At 38.3% G+C, this 17,209-nt stretch overlaps 1 protein-coding gene across 2 annotated transcripts in view; it reads left to right on the top strand.

The window, feature by feature from the left end:
• Nucleotides 1-17,156, top strand: part of Lcorl (ligand dependent nuclear receptor corepressor like) — a 151,785-nt gene extending 134,629 nt beyond the window's left edge. The window contains exon 7 of one of the 2 annotated variants that reach the window (XM_021161885.3): nucleotides 15,596-17,156. In XM_021161885.3, coding sequence (XP_021017544.1) covers nucleotides 15,596-15,770 — 175 coding nt within the window. In that variant the 3' untranslated portion in view covers nucleotides 15,771-17,156. The remainder of the gene's footprint in view (nucleotides 1-15,595) is intronic. The other variant, XM_029478132.2, reaches the window with a different exon arrangement.
• Nucleotides 17,157-17,209: the final 53 nt, after the last annotated feature.

Raw genomic sequence — 17,209 nt, 5'->3', positions numbered from 1 at the left:
CCTGTGTGATTTTGAAATGATCAACCCCTTGCGCTACCTGAGACCAGGGCTGAAACTGTAACCTACCCTCTCTCATCCCCTTAGAACATTCATTCACTTTGATGATTGAACACAAGATGTTCTGTCAGATTCATGGGACTGAGGTGCATCATTACAGAGTAGTATTAGATAGACACTATTATAATTTATGTTATTCCTCATCATAATTGTCACTTAATGGAAAGAATGCAGAGTGGATTATTGTAACTTTATTTTGATGGAGACATATTCCTACATGGCTCAGTCACGTAAGCTGCACTTTGTATACCAGCATCCACAGGTGGATTCCGAGGAACATCGGCTGCAATGACAGACACTCTTATGTTCAAGGTACTCTCCACCAAATGTGACTGGAGTGGTTTGTTCCTCTTGTTTCCCCTTAGGCACAGTTCCTTCTCAGCGTGGTACATTGCAGTTGCTCAACTTTCTCTGTCACTTTCTCTATCCATACTTGAAAGCACTCCTTTATAGAGTTTTCTGATAAGAGTTTCAGAAAAGAATGTGACTGTAAAGATACGTTATGTGCTGTATTTAGCCCTGTTCTGCATAAAATAAAAAGTCCAAATGACAAGGGCTTTGTAACATGCCACAGTAAAGGAATGACAAATACTGTTAAGAACAAGATAATCACATTCTAGTACCTGATTTTGCCTTTTAGATGTTAGCTCAGATGACTTTACTACGGCATTTTTGATAGATCATAGCTATAAAACATAAATTTATGGCTAGTTAAATAAAAGATCAAAGTGATTTTTGTTCATTCCCAGTGCTGCAGCTACATCTTCCAACAACAGTTGCTTTAGCTCTGTGGTTGTGTCACAAGAGCAGTGTGCATCCTTATCCACCCGCATGGGGCGGGGGTGGGGGGGGCGCTGTGGACACCAGGTTTTCCATTTTATAGATCTGTATTCTCTCCCTTCAGATTGTTAGCAATGTTTTTCTAGCTGGGGTAAATTCAAAGGTCATCCTCCTCTTTGATGGCCAGCTGCTGACATCTATTTGCAGCTAATTTCATTGTTCACATCTGCCACATATGATCTTGTTGTCTCACTCATGCCTCAAGTAATCTCTGCCTTTTGTATTTCTTTTCTCTCTTCCTCCTTCTCCCCCCCTCTCTTTGTTTTAATATAACTTTCTTGAGACAGACATTCTGCATTACACAGGCTAAGTTGAAACCCTGCCCGTGAAGTGGCTGTCGTTCAAAACATGGTCATGGAACCACTCCATATCTGTTTCTTCACTTAAGAATTCAGTATTTGAACTGTAGACATGGCTCAACAGTAAAATGCACTGGCTGTTCTTCCATAGCACCCACAATTCCCAGAACACACATGAACACCCATACGAATAAAATAAGTAAAATCCCCTCCAAAGAGAGGAGAGAGAAAGGCACAGGGGAGAGGAAGGAAGAAAAAAATATGAAAGAAGGAAGGAAATCCAAATTCAAGGGGGGTTTCTGGTGCTCCCCTTGCAAGTGTGCTCAATAGCTTGTCTTTTTCCACGCTGATCTAAGAGTAATAACAGTAAAAACAAAGAACTCAGAGCTCTTTGTCCAGCCCCCCTACTTCCTCGTTCTTTCCCTTACATTTCTAGACCATAATAAATAGTTTTCTTCACTGTGCCTCTGAGCATCCTAGGATCACAACACTAAACCTGATGCAGTTGCCTCTTGATGCTTTATACCCCTCCCTCGCCCCCCCCCCAAAAAAAACATGGTAGGTGTCCAAATGATTTTTCCCCACCTCCATTTTTTTGTTTATATTAGTTTAATTTTCTGCCAAACATTGACTTCCTCCTCCTAGTTCTAGGCAACACTGGGAAGTTCATTGTTTATGTTGTGTCTCTGGGATAAGAATGTAGAAAATTTTGGCTATTGGAAAACTGAAGATGAGCCCAAGTTTGAGGCCAGGCTGGGCTACATAGCAAACTCAAGACCCAGTCTCATAAACAAGTTTGTCTTCTCTATGCTAGCCAGTATAATAAAAGATTTATTTATTTGCTTTTATTTATATGAATATGCTGTAGCTGTCTTCAGACACACCAGAAGAGGGCATCAGATCCCATTACAGATGGTTGTGAGCCACCATGTGGTTGCTGGTAACTGAACTCAGGACCTCTGGAAGAGCTCTTAACCTCTGAGCCATTTCTCCAGCCCCAGCTAGCCAGTATAATAAATGCACAGGAAACAACAGGAGGTGAAACCAAATGCAATTTTTACTTTTGTTTTTACATTTATTAAATGAAGCAGACATGAAGCAAATTATTTCAGAACTTACTCATAAGCTCTCAATTATTGTGTTGTGCTTTGAGAGTTTATTATACAAAGACTCTGCCTGATCCAGAAAATGCGTATTACTGAACTTCAATAGTATAATTGGTACTAATTAGACCAAGCAACAGGTAACTAGTGAGAGCAGGATGATTTTCCCAGGAAGTGGATGGGGAAAATTGAAAAGTTCTGCTAGGTTACAAAGAGAAGGCTTCGCCAATGTGTTTCTCAAGTCAAGATAAAGAGGGAAAACAAAAAACAAAAAATAAAACCATGATACTAGATATGGTTACATCTGAAGAATAGATAAGGGGTCCTCGATGAGCCATGAATTATTGTAGGTGACTTGCCATCATACACAGAAGATTTAGATTGCATATGACTAGGATAACTATATGATGATATCCTAAAAAGGTCTCAGATTACATTGTGAAAATAGTCATATAGGACAAGAGTGAAAACATAGAGCCTTGTGGTAGTCCAGACAAAATGTTTCTACTGTAGAACAGTAGGTCAGAGTCTGTAGCATGTTATTATAGATACCAGAAGTACTTATCTAAAGAGATGATTGGGTATCATCCACAAAGTTGGATTCAGCAGGTGTGGAGTGCAGCAAGTGATGCTTATGCTGATGATCCAAGGGCCTCACTTTGAAAGCCACTGGCCTAGAGGGTAGCATTAAAGAGATGGGAAGATGAATTCTTCACTGATGTTAGCATGGCAAGTTTCTATCAAAATACTTGAGGTATATTCAAATTTTGCTGATATATTTCTGTTAATTCAAACTAATTTGTAATTTTATAAAAAATCATTAAATTGCAATGAATTCACAAGTAAAAAGATCATGCAGCTAGATCAAAGTGCCACAAAAACATTTTCCCATCCCCAAACTCTATGTTTCAATGAACTTCACAGTTAAACGTGGCCATTCTGAAGCCATGAAGCTTGGCTTAGCTTAGGCTTTTACACTTTCACTACCAATTACATTTTTTTTTTTTTGCAATTATCTGCCACAATAAAAGAAGAAAAAAGACATATTGGAGTTGAAACCAGAAAAACAATTAGCTTTAGATATCTTCTTCACAACTCATGTGTCCTTTGCCTGCATCTTATGTTTCCTCATGTAATACTATCCTCCTTTGAATTTTTTTAATTTAATCTACCCTATGGATTATTTCAAACTTTGTTGTTCAGTTTACAAATAGTTGAGACCTTTATTGAAACCTTAGTGATTTCTGATTTATTTGTGGCCTTAAAGAATAATTTACATCAATCCAGTCTTTTTTAATCGACAGATTTAGTTTATATTGCAGGATCTTATTTATTGCATCTTATTTGTTTACTTACCTGTTGGTGGTCATATGTGCATATATGGTACATAGGAAGATCAGAGGACGACTCCTAGAAGTCAGATCTCCCCTTCCAACATGGAATCATACTCAGCTCATCAGCCACCCATGGAGCCATAGCCTTAGCCTTCAGGCTCCAGAACCCATTTAAGTATTCTAAAATAATCCCTGTTTTTGAAAATAGTGTGGAGGCTACATCTGTTAAAGGCCCTGTGAATGCCAGTAGTCCAAGTTGCTGAATGACCCTACTGTTGTCAGTTTACTCACTGAATTTCAGTCTTGTCTGTTCCTTAGAGAAGCATTATCCTGCAACACGGATTGGGGGTATTCCTTTCTTTCAAGTCTCACTTCATGTATTTTATAGCACTGTATTGGGTGCATATATAATTAGAATCATTAACTGCTTTATTGATTTTTTTTAATTATGGAATGACCATAATTCCTAAAAAACCCTGTATTATAGACTCTATTTTATTTTGTAATGATCATTCTGACTCACTTTTCACTATTTGTATGGTGAAAAGTGTATGTATTTGTATCCTTTCTGTAATTTCATTTCTTACAATTATGATTTTATGTTTACTTGGGTTTTTCCTAAATAGCATATGGTTGAGGCTTAGGCTCCCCCTCCCCCAATTTGATACCTGCCTTTTACTAAGCCACTTATATTTCATGTTATTATTAATATGATTCAGTTTCAATCAACTGAAACATTTTCTATTTTAGCCTAATATTTTTCCCTCAGGGTCTATATATTTTAATAGTCTATTTAGTCTTTTAAATTACTCTTTTAAAAAATGGTTGCTATACTGGACCCAAGCTTGGAAGCCCAACTACTTGGAGGCAGAGGCTAAAGAATCTCAAGTTTGAGGCCTTCCTGGATAGCTCAGTGATGCTCTTTCTTGAAAATTTTTAAAAAGGGCTGGGGATATATTGTAGCATACATGGGTGACACCCTAGATAGCATCACCAGGGCCACAAATACAACTTAAAATGGAGCTATTAGATTTACACTATATATCATTCTATCACCTTCAGATACTCACTATTCACTTCATGAATAATAAATTTTATTACATTTTTACTTCCTTCCCCAAGTCTTTTTGCTGTTGCTGCCATATATTTTATATCTATAAATATATAAATTATACAAATACTATTTCAGGAATACTAATTCCACTATTCCTATTTTTTCTTTAAACAATATAGTTTTGCATTTTCTGTTGCTATAACAAAATATGTGAGGTGGACACTTTATAAAGAACAGAAATTTACCTCATCTTGACTGAAATCTAGAGATCAAGCAGCCCCAACCAACTCTTTAGACTTCTTCAAGGCAGGGGCCCCAGAGTCAGAGGCAGAAAGTGAAATGCCTACCTAAGACAGGTGGGTCTTGTAAAAAAAAAAAAAAAAAAAAAAACTACATGAATCACGTTTGAGGATAGTGTCATCCCACTGGGCAACAGAGCGGGAGGTTCTACCACCTTCAATACCATGGCACTTCGAAAGACATGAACCCGTGGGGGACACACAAGCCACATCCAGTCTGAAGTGCATAGTCATCTTCCAAGCACGTTTTAAAAAATATTTTTTCCTTTTCATGACTTCATTTTTGTGCTTTTTAAAAAATAAGTCAAGTTTTCCATCTAATATCATTTCATTCTTCCTGCATCTTTTTCTTGAGTTTCCAGTAGTGTGGTTCTGCTGTGGGTTATTTTCCCTCATCCTTTTCTTTTTATGTGACATTCCTTTTCAAGGGTTTCAAGGGGTACCTTGTGAGCTGGGCAGAGAGATAGACACCTGTATCCAGCTTAATGTGGGAGGCAGAAGGACCATGGGTTTGACTTATTCACAGCCACCCTGAGCTACTTTAATAACACAGGTGCTGGGGGGTTTTGCTCAGTGGTAGAGCACTTGCTGAGCACGGATAAGGCCTAGAGTTTGATCCCAAACACTACAAATAACTTTTTTTTTTATTAACATGGATTTCAAATTTGGTTGATTTTAGTCTTTTAAAGGTTCTTTTTACCTTGCTGCTCCTGAAATTACGTCTGTGACTCTGGTTAATTTTATCTCCTGCATGTTAATTTTCCCCTGAATTAGCAGTTTGATCATGAAGATTCTTAGCACAATTCCCTATTTCCTCTTAGTATTTGTTAAGCACCTTGAATGTGTGAGTTTAGTCATTCATAACCATTGTTCTTCAGTAAGTATCCATCTGTCTTTACTTCTGTGATGTGTGTGTCATATGTATTCTGCCCATGTCAGATACTAATTTCAGTAGTTACCTCTCTTCCATTGTGGCTAGTATTAATCATGTATTTTTCTGTCATTGACAATTCTTAGTTAATTGTCTAGTCTGTTGTCAATACTACCCAGAATGTTTCCCACTTTGTGGATTATGTGTTACATGTAGTTTCCACTACCCTGCTTTAAGCTCCAGGTGGACCTCACTCACAGCCCAAAGAATATTGGATCTGCAGATGGAAGAGAGAGAGAGAGGGAGAGGGAGAGAGGAGAGAGAGAGAGAAACTCGATTTCAACCTGCCTGATCGGCTCAATTGCTGGGCACTTCTACTCTCCCACAGCTAACATGCCCTTCCCAATATTCTTTACTCTGCACCTCTTAATCTGCCCTTAGCTTAGTGTCCTGGTTACCTTCTCCTGGTTCAAAACCCAAAACTGCCTTCAGCTTAGTTGTGTTTCTAATCTCCCACCTGGGAAAGTAGCCTAAGAGCTCCTATGGCTGGTCTTTTCTCCGACCAAAGCATGGTCAAATCCCTTTCTGCATCTCTTGGCCTGCCTGAGGGGACCTAGAGGTTGCACCTCTTTCCTTCCACCCTGCAGCTGGCCACTGGCATCTTTATTGTTCAATCAAGAACCAGTTGGGGAACAGGACCTTAGCATCAGCAACTCTCCCTACAATTATGCCCATCATCTCCAGTTCAGACTTGCTATTTGTGCTGCTCATTTCCCACTGTATTCTCCACTTGAACTTACAGAACTTATATTTTCAATACCTGTATTGTCATCCTTTTGTGCTTTGTAATTTGTATTATCTGTCCCTGTGGAGTGAATTTGTGTTGTTAGGAATCATATTTTCCTGTTTTCATGCCTACTAACTTGTATAAAATGTGAGGCATTGTGAGTTTTAAGTTGTTTTGTGCTGGGTCTTTCTTTTCTTCATGATTCTTTACATGTTTTGGACTGTTACTGAGAAATGCTTTAATCCTTTCAAGTCATCTTTAAGCATTACTAGCAAAAGCCAGAGTAGCTGTTAGTCTACAACATTTGGTAGTCAAGGGATGGTTTTGCTCCACAGACGACAATTTTTGACACATTTAAAGGGTGCTGTAGGCATCGGGCAGATAGAGGCCCAGAGATGTTGCTAAACATCTTACAGTAGATAGGCTGACCTTCACAATAAAGAATCATGTGGCTAATAATTTTCACAGCTTTGGTAAAGACTCATGCTCTTCTCTTCACATCACCATGTGTCTAAACACCTGGGAACACCCAGTAGTAAATATTCCTCTTCCCAAAAAATTTCTCTCAGCAGCTTTCAACTGTCTCCTGTACTCAACTACATCCAATGCCTCCTGGGTTCCTCTTCCCATCATGCAACATGGAAATCTGCCAGGTGTCAAGCCAGTTGTCAGAAATCAGTTATACCGCCCTGCCCTGTATATTTTAACCTTTCCTTTCAGCTGTTTCAAAGCTAGAAGGCAAATCTGGTTCCTATTACTTTATTGTGGCCAAAGCAGATATCCCAGATTTATTCTTTCAGCAAGCATTTGTCTAGTTTTTATGTGGTAGATACCGGAAAGAAATAGTGGACAAAACAGCAAGGATCTCTACTCTCATATTTGTATTCACTGGAAGAGCAAAAATAGAATCAAGCTGTGTTGAAGATGTTGAACTCTAGAATGAATTTCTTAGGGGATAACTTTGGGTTTAGAGAGGGAAATCCTTTGTGATACTGGGGGTTAAGATAGCACTTACAAACACAACAGAATGGGTTAGGATCTTGAAGGAGACCTTGCAGAGTGAGAAGCAAACAAAGCCTGGAACTCACCTTTGAGAATCTCAACCTTTATTTTCCAGATGAAGTGGCTTACGGTGGGAAAGGCAGCAAAGTAATGTGTCTGGTCTTAAAGGCCTAAAACTATTTCAGGAAGAAAGATGGGATAGCTTGGTCTCCTTGGGTTGACACAAATACTACAAACTTACTGCTTAAACAGTCATTTGCTTTCAGTACTGGAGGCTGGGGACCCACAACTACCAGCAGGATTTGGTTTCTGGTGACTGTTTCCTGGATTACAAAATAGCAGCCTTCTCACTGTGCTCTTACATTGCAAAAATGACTCTGGTATCTCTTTCCCAAAGGAAGATACTAATCTACTCTGTACAACAGATTTACTTACTTTCCAAAGGCCCTATCCCTAAGGTGAAGGCATAGCAGAGACCATCAGTATTGAATGGTGAGAAAGCAAGATGAGACATAAGATGGGAGTCATCAGTGCAATCATCAGGAGTGATCTGAGTCAGAAGTACTATTTTCATGGAAGCCAGATAGGTTATTTACTGAAGACATGAGAGGATTGTAATCCAGGTGCAGGATTATTCATTTAAGGCACCTAAAGGATTAATGAAGAACGTGAGTTACGGTAAATTCTTGTTCAAGGTTAAAACTGCACTGACTCAAACCATCTTGGTGAGGATCTGATTAACAAATGATCTTTTATGAAATACCCAAGAGCACCGACACCCCCTCGCCATTAACACTCAATCCCAAGCATTTACTTTACTCATGTGTCTGGTTGACCAATACAGAGCCAATGTTTTGATTCTGGTTTTGCTCCCTCACTGGTACCTGGCTTTTCTCCCTGCTCCATGAGACCTAACACCCTCCCAGTAGGTTTACCTATCAGTTGCTATCACCATTGCCAACAAACCACTTGACAGCAGTAACACTGGTGATTGGTTATAGGGAGGGCAAAAGGGTGAAATTAGGAACAGGTAAAGAAATTAAGCTATGAGACCATTTAGTTTGCCATAAAAGAAATATTAGGATCACTAATAATTCCTGAGAAAGCAGATGGGAACAGAGTACAAGAAAACTAAGTCATGGCAGAACCTCAAGCTAATATTATTTTAAACCCCCAAACTTTGTGTTTCCAGAGCCTGTTTTACACACCAAGTCTAATTTGTGCTAGTTATGTAATACTGGGTATGGGGGCACTATTGGAAAGCACAGTTGATCAGGAGCCACACCTTTAAAGAAAATTTCCCTCAAAAGCCTCAACTGTCCATAGTCCTCAGTTATGCGTAGAGATTCAGGATTTTTTTTTTTTTTAAATATCCAATCACACCCAATCTTCTAGGCTTTGCCAGAGATCACTAGAAGATCCCTAGACTGTGGAAACAGCATCCCAGGATCTGAGATCAAATGGTTTATATGAGAGCTGTAACTTAACATCTTTGTATCAAAGATTCACCCAAAACAAAGACCTGGTCTTTGTTTAGGAGGTGGCTAACTCTGGCATGGTTTCAACTCAGCCAGAGGTTCCTGGACCCAAATAGGCAGTAACTGTAATTGGATACTCACTGAATCCAGAAGAAATGTTTCTAGCAGAGGATAGAGGAAAGAAGCCATCCCCATATGGCCAGAAAATACCTGGGCCACCAACGGGGTACTCACTTCTGGGTTCAGCACTGATAGTTACTTCTCTACTGGTGAAATTAGCTAGTTCAAGCCATTGTATTAAATGCAGGCTCATTGGGAAGCTACTCTTGGGTGATGTCTTAGTCAGGGTTTCTATTCCTGCACAAACATGACCAAGAAGCAAGCTGAGGAGGAAAAAATTTATTCAGCTTACATTTCCACATTGCTGTTCATAACCAAAGGAAGTCAGGACTGAAACTCAAGCAGGGCAGGAAGCAAGAGCTGATTCAGAGGCCGTGGAGGGATGTTACTTACTGGTTTGCTCAGCTTGCTTTCTTATAGAACCCGAGACTATCTGCCCAGAGATGGTACCATCCACAATGGTCTAGGCCCTCCCCACTTGATCTCTAATTGATAAAATGCCTTACAGCTGGATGGATCTCATGGAGGCATTTCCTTAAGGGAGGCTCCTTTATGATAACTCCAGCTTGTGTTAACACAAAATCAGCCAGTATAGGTGAGTTCACTGGCCCCAGGGAAGGAGGCCAGAGAAGTCACTTTGGGAAGGGAAAGAATGAAGAGGGGAAAAGAGAAAGGAATAGTGTGCACAGAAATAGGGCAACTTCACTGGGAGACCCAATTGCGTGGATTATATAGGGATGAGACTCTGCGGGAAGGGCAGCCCAAACCCCTGGGCTGGAAACAGGGCTGGGGACAAGGTATGTCAGGTAGAGACTGAGGGATGCTGGGAGAACCTGGAAGCCAAGTGTGTTTTGGTATCTAAGATATCCACCTCAGTCCCTTATCCCAGGATCTGAAACCAAACATGAACCACTTCCCCTCCATGCTACCATGCTGACAGGCTTGATTTTGTGTGGAAAAAAAAACAGCGAGTACTGCAGTCTTGTCATGTCCAGAAGATGCTATTTGACTCTGATCCTCCCCAACCTCTGGCTTAAAATTCTTCCCCCTCCACTTTCATGATGCCTGCTGAACATTACAGAGGTAAGAGTTGATACAGATGTCCCATTTGTGGCTCAACACTCAACAGATAGCTCTTCTTTGCAGTTTAACTAGTTATAGATTTCCAAGTTAATCACTGTCCACAAAGCAACATCTCTGATGTGGTCTGAGAGCTGCAATAATCAAAGGGTAGAAAAGCAAAAATTTAGAAAGCAGTGTGATATTATATCCATTTACTGGAACAATAGTCGGTTTACCCATAGGTCCTGTGAGCTACCTCCCCATGGGTTCTTGATACAACTTATAGTAACAGATGTTTCCTCCTATGGATTAAACCTTAAATCCAATCAGCAAATCCATAGTATATGTGCCATTATTGTATCCATGTGCATAGCCTGCCACACCAGTCATTATATTTCACTGGGTTCAGTTGGGTAAAACTTGATAACTATCTACCACTACCACCCTGTGCAACCAATAGTACATTCCAGTAAGAGCGAGCCAGCAAGAAGAAAGCATCGTGGTCAGTACTAAGTTGATATCTCCATGTCCTGTGGCCAATGTGTGGTCTTCAGCAGTGTTTATGGCCTTGCCATCAAGTTCTAGTGGGCAACCAACAGCAATGACAATAGTCTATATGGTTTCAGGAGGGGAGGGTTCGTTTAAGACACCTCATAGCAACAGCTTGAGTGGGGAGCATCCCACACCGGCAGTGGACTTTTTATAAAGCAGCCCATGGCGTCTAAGAACATATTCCCTGTGTAGGGTAACACCAATTCAACTTATATGAACATGTGTATGTGTGCTTATAAAATAATAGGTTTCCTAAGTCTTTCTGAACGATCTTTAGTATTTCTTATCCTCACTACCACCGTCTCTAAGCTACCCTCCTATCCCTCTTCCCTTTCTCTTGATAACAACTTTAGGTCCCCCACATTTAAGACCCTTCTCCCTGCACCAATACTCTTTCTAACTTCTTCAATCTTACAAGTATTCCAAATTAAATACACAAGTCCAAAAATTTGACTGTAACACAGATGTGTTTGCTTTTCTGGGTCTTTTACTTCACTCAGCAGAAAAGAAAACCAGTACATTATTCTAGATTTCTTGTAAATTTCCTTACTATCAGTACTATGGTTTACTAGTATGACAGGCTTTGTGCCACCTTTATATCTGAAATTCTGAAAGACATTTCTAATCCTTGGAAAAAATCATAAATCTAAGATCCTTGATTTTTGTGTTTACTTAAAAAGTGGGTATTATGTAAAGAAATGGGGTCTTCTTAGCTCATGGTCCTGAAGATTTGAGAGCATGGTCTTCATGGTCTCAACTAACATGGACTTGAAAAGGGGAAAGGGAGAGGAGAGGAGACACTGAGACCATGAAGGAGCCAGGCTTGTTCTTTTAAAACAGCCAGTCTTCCATAAAGCCTAATGCACTATACAAGATTAAGCATTAATCTCTTCAAGAGAGCAATCAGGGCTCAATCATCTTCTACTAATCCCTACCTCCTAAATATCCTGTCATCTTTTTTCTGCTTTAACTATCTACACTTTATAATTCCTTGGTGTTATTTCAGTGGAAATTTGTACTTGAAATTGGGACATTAAAGAAAAAATTATCTTTTCAATAAGCCAACCAAGAAAGCTTACTCAAATTAGTATTCAGTCACACTGGCAATCCCAAGTACAAGATCTTATGGCTCTCTTGTATTTGATTCCCTTTAGCCTCCTTGTATTCCATTACCACACAAGCCTTACCTAAAGACATACAGAAACAGATCACACATGAATCGACCACATTTTACAATGAGAGAAAACATTTGCATCCTTTGATTTTAACAGGAGTAACATTAGATCACGTTTATTGAGGAGTATTCTGTATATAGTCAGTGGCCCAGAAATTTTACATACAGCCTGTGCTTGACATAAATACACTTAATCATCCCATGAAGTGGACAGATGAAAAAAGTGTGCACTAGGCTAAGTATGGGATCACAACTAGAGTTCTAAATTCCCTTGCCCTAAATTAAGATCTTCATCCTCCAAGACCTACTTCAAATGTTTCTAACCTTGGCCTTCCCACTGGGCTGCCGTCCTCTTGCTTCTCTGGTCCTTACTAACATACTGCATAGTTTTGTTTTGTTGTCCTGGTAAATCATGAACACCTTCTCTCCCTGTGTCCTTCCTGAGCTCTGAAGACAGACACCACAAGTTTTACATTCCTAATTGACTAGATCTTGGTTAAGGTTCTGCAGTCACCCTATAGACAGCAGGTGAGCACCTGCTGGCTCCTCATGGAACGGAAAAGCTTTCCTTTTCCTACCAAAATCATACTCAGGCACACCAAAAATCCTTCACTTGGTTAACTGCTTAGTAAATCAGAAATGTGGGACTACACATCTTGACAACTTTATATTTGGATAAATATAAATCCATGGAGACAATAAACTATAGACTCAAACTTGGCCATATTAAGTATTTAGAATATCTGTAACACTTTTTTAAAGCAAAGTCATTTAATTGTCCAGAATTCATTTGTTCAGCTAAAATCTGATGCTGCCAAGCACACTATAGTCATTACAAAATCCAAAAACCCAGCTTTTCTGTGCAATGATTTCTGAGAGAATCATGGCAGAATTAGAACTAAGTTAGTAGATAATGAGATAACAGAGAAAAGACTTTTCATACAGAGCTTGTCTGGTCTGTAACAAGTATTCTATAAATGATATTTTCAAATATGTAAATCACATGAAAATTTACTGTTTCTTTGAATACTGTCTAGCTAACAAAGTTTACTGTCATCACAGTTCTAGAAATGTACAAGCCTGAATTAGTTTAAAGTTAGATACACTAAATTTTCTTTATCCTTAGAATTATCAAGTCATATCACAAACAGTTGAAATTCCATGACCCTCAAAACACAAATGCATATACATACTCTGTAAACTGTCTTAGGACCCAAGAGATTACGAATCCTGAAATAGCATAAGATGCCTACATAAGCACCTGAGAGTGTATCCCTGTGTATCAGTCAACCCCCACCTCCAGCTAGGTTGACTGCTTTGGCAGAGAAACCTGACTTAGGATAAGGACCTCCTCTAGATTCCTCCTTCGACTGGAAGAGTCAGTGCTACTCATTTTAGCTGATACATAGCTCCATAGTTTTTAAAGCATTTTAAATTGCTCACAAGCTTAAGTTGACAAGGTGTCATCTTTTTCATACAAATAAAAATAGACAAGGATAATTTTGCTTTTATAATGTTAAGGACTTACAATTAGCATCTTAAGAACTTTGTAATAGTTTTAAGTACATGAATTAAACATATTAGTATGCACATTAACATTACTAATAGGAAAGTGTTTACTTCTTGTATTTTTTCACATATATAGTTTTGTGCACCCTTTGTCGTCTCTGTAGTAATAGCACTCTAGAAAACTAACTTAAAAAAAACTTCCTTAAAGTACTGAAAATAACATACTTCTGAAATATTACTTTCCTTAGATAAATGCATCATTGTCAAACAACACTTAATTTGTGGCCATGACTTGTTTTTCTCTTTGGCAGCCCACTCCCACTCTACAGCTTGCCTTATGTTCTCAGAGAGATGGCTGTTACATACTTGCTTTAACCAGTAGTTCACTCACTGACACTTGTCACTCACTGACATACATCAGTTGCCAAACACAGCATATCTGAAGTTCAGTCCTCACCCAGTAACACAACAAAACAGAAAACAAAATCCTCTAATTACAAAGAAGTGGTTTCTGTAGCTAGAGATGATAGTTTAGCAGTAAAGGGAGACATATTCATCTCACAGAGGACCCAAATTTAAGTCCCACACGCAAGTCAGGCACCTCACAAAGAACTGTAACTATTTCCAGAGAATCTGATAACACTCATACATACAAAACAAAACATAAACATAATATATAATTTAAACAAAATTACAGGTTGTAAAAATACTATTTTTATTTTTCTTAAAATTAGCAGCAATTCTTTTTTGAGGTTGGTTTGTTTGTTTCTGAGACAGGGTTTCTCTGTATAGCCCTGGCTGTCCTGGAACTCACTTTGTAGACCAAGCTGGCCTCGAACTCAGAAATCCATCTGCCTCTGCCTTCTGAGTGCTGGGATTAAAGGCATGCGCCACCACGCCCAGCTAGCAATTCATATAGTAAGAAAAACACCACTGTCTCACTAACTTGGGAAAAAAACAAACCATGAAATAGCCCACGCACCTCAGTGTAACAAATAAACCAATTTTTTTTTTCAAAATTTAACATTTCAGGTAATTGTCATTTAGATCTGTCATTTATTATTTTAAATTTTTAAAAATATTAATATTTACTAATTATATCAGTTTTTGCTTAATATTTTTATGACTAACAAGCTAACTTATAGTTGTTATTTTGTTAATATCTAATTATATAGATTGAAATATTACATAATTTAAATTTTATTTTTGGTAAAATAGAGTAGAAAACAACTGTGCCAGGAAGGGGAAAAAAAAAAAGGACAAACACTGAGACTGTCAGCTAGTGTTGGTAAACATAGTGTAGGAAGGAAGAAACTAACGGAAGGACAGATGGATAGGTAGGCAAGCAAAGAAAAGAAAAAAAAAAAAAGAGTTGTATGTAATCAGCAAGCGGGATCCTGTAGGTGCTGCCTGTGTTCCTGTGGTAAGCTGGCCACAAGAGAAGATTGGATGGACAACTCAACACTCTCCTACCAAACAGGCCTATTTTTTTGTCTACTCTTAATGATAGTCCACTAGAAAGGGAACAGAAGCAGCAAGAAAAGAGGAAAAATGATGTTTCTAGTTTCACACCAGTTACAGTATGACATGACTCGTATTTGTTCTTAAATTTCAGAGACTCAATTTATCACTGATGAAGACCAGTGTTTCCCATTGGTTTATATCATTACCATATCTGCCTTTTCCTGCAATTAAAATGATTACTTACTGCATGTGAACGAGCTTAGAACACAGCAGGAATTAACAAATATTCATTCTCTTAAAAGTAGTTCTGATGCTAAAGGGTTGAACCTTGCCTTTCTTATGTAAACTAAGGTAATGCAGTGACTGATGGCTTTTGTATTGCAGTACCTGAGTGCATGTGTCATATTTCCACATGCATGTGATGATATAGTTCATCACACTCGGTTCACTAAGACAGCTGTAGAACTAATGGTGTCAGGATGATAAACAGTTTGCTTAGTTGCTTTAGAGTACAAAAAATATTCCAAAATGTTCTACAAAGGTGACAATTTGAAATTTAAACTTAAAATGCCTTACACTTTTTTTTACAGCATGCTACAAATGAAAACTGATGAGAAAGTGGATTTGTCTGATGGGAACACAGCAAGCTGCCCATTGAGCCCCATTAAGATGTGCCTTAATCATCCTATTGAATGGAATCTAACAGCAGCATCTCTAGCAAGCTGTACAGTTCATAACCAAAATCTCAAAAATGAAGAAAATTAGTCTGCAGCCCTTGCACTATCTTTATTTTCGGTGTCAATATTCTTTCTCATGAAAACCAATTGATACTAAACTGTTTCTAGTCCAGTGATCTGTCTTTATATTAGGTCATTAGCATTAATCATTTTATTATAATTCTGTTTTTACATACATTACACAAGACCATTGTGGGATTTTACAACAAAAGCAGATTTTGATGTTCTCTTTTTATCAGTGAATTTTTAATGCCCTCAGCTTAAATATGTAATTGCCCAGTTCTATTTCTGTGCAGTTTTCACATATAACAAACTCTGTAATTTAGAAAGCTTGTATTGTAAAGATGTGTGATAATGACCTAACCCGTGAACAGTTGTGTAACAGGTGGATGCTAACTACCTCGAAGCAAACTGGGAAAGGCAAAGGTATCAGTTAGAAGTATATCTCTTCTAAAGTTATATATGTATAGAAAAAGATTGATTAGCTTATCAAATAGCATGTTTTCATTCATTAAAAAAAATGGGTTATCAGTTCCCTTTCTGTAATTTAAACCACTCATCTGTGGGCCGTAAGGGCAACGGCACAATTGCATGTTTACTCTTCAGCAAATCTGTGCCTCGATGGTAAGCAAGAACACTGGTTTAAGTTCACAATTGTGAATGGAAAAACAAACAAACAAACAAAAAAAAACCAAAACACAAAAAAACAAAAAACAAAGGTTATGTTTTTTAAACCTATTGGTTTTTTTGTATTTTAGCAGTTTGTTCCAAAGTTTACAGGGGTGTCATGCAGAAGCAGGACAATATTAGTAATGCTAATGATGCTAGGTACTCCTGCAGCCACAGCTATTGTCTAAAATCTGAGTAGTAAAACCGCTACTAATGGATCGGTGCTTAAAGTCAGAGAAAAGCAAACTTGAGTAGTGTCTACATGATCATAGCTTCTTTCCTTTTGGCTCCTCTGCACATGTCTAACTGAGATGATAGTTCATTCCTAGTGGCTTTCCCTTACACCATGCCATTCTAGCCCTGCTCACTTCCTGTTCCCCATGAATTTAAGACAGGGATTTAACAAGAACTATATCAATAAGAAATATTAAGCACAGGAAAAGACATAGAGCCAAAAGATGAACAACAGTGTTTTTCACTGGTTTGTATCATTACCATATCATTCCTTTTGCTTAATAAGCATTCTTGCTTTGTAACTCTGACTCCTTTTCTCATTTCTATAAAGCACATGTTATGTGTATAGACTGAATAGCCTTTTGGTTTTAAAAGCCAGCAATACCTTTCATTCCATCTCAGAACAACTGTTAAATGGCCTCTGATAAATAAATTTAATGAAGCAGAAGCACAATTAATAAAAATTTCATGTTAAGACATTTTTATCCAAATAAAAGGTGTTTCCTTGGGTATGGCAGAAAGAAAAGGGACTACTTTTATACAATGCAAGTTTCAAAATATTTA

The sequence above is a fragment of the Mus caroli genome, unplaced genomic scaffold (genome assembly GCF_978045245.1).
Source record: "Mus caroli unplaced genomic scaffold, Mus_caroli_1 scaffold_4, whole genome shotgun sequence".
NCBI lineage: Eukaryota > Metazoa > Chordata > Mammalia > Rodentia > Muridae > Mus > Mus caroli.
The sequence above is the reverse complement of the archived record's forward strand: the minus strand, read 5'-3'. Positions and strand labels throughout refer to the sequence as shown.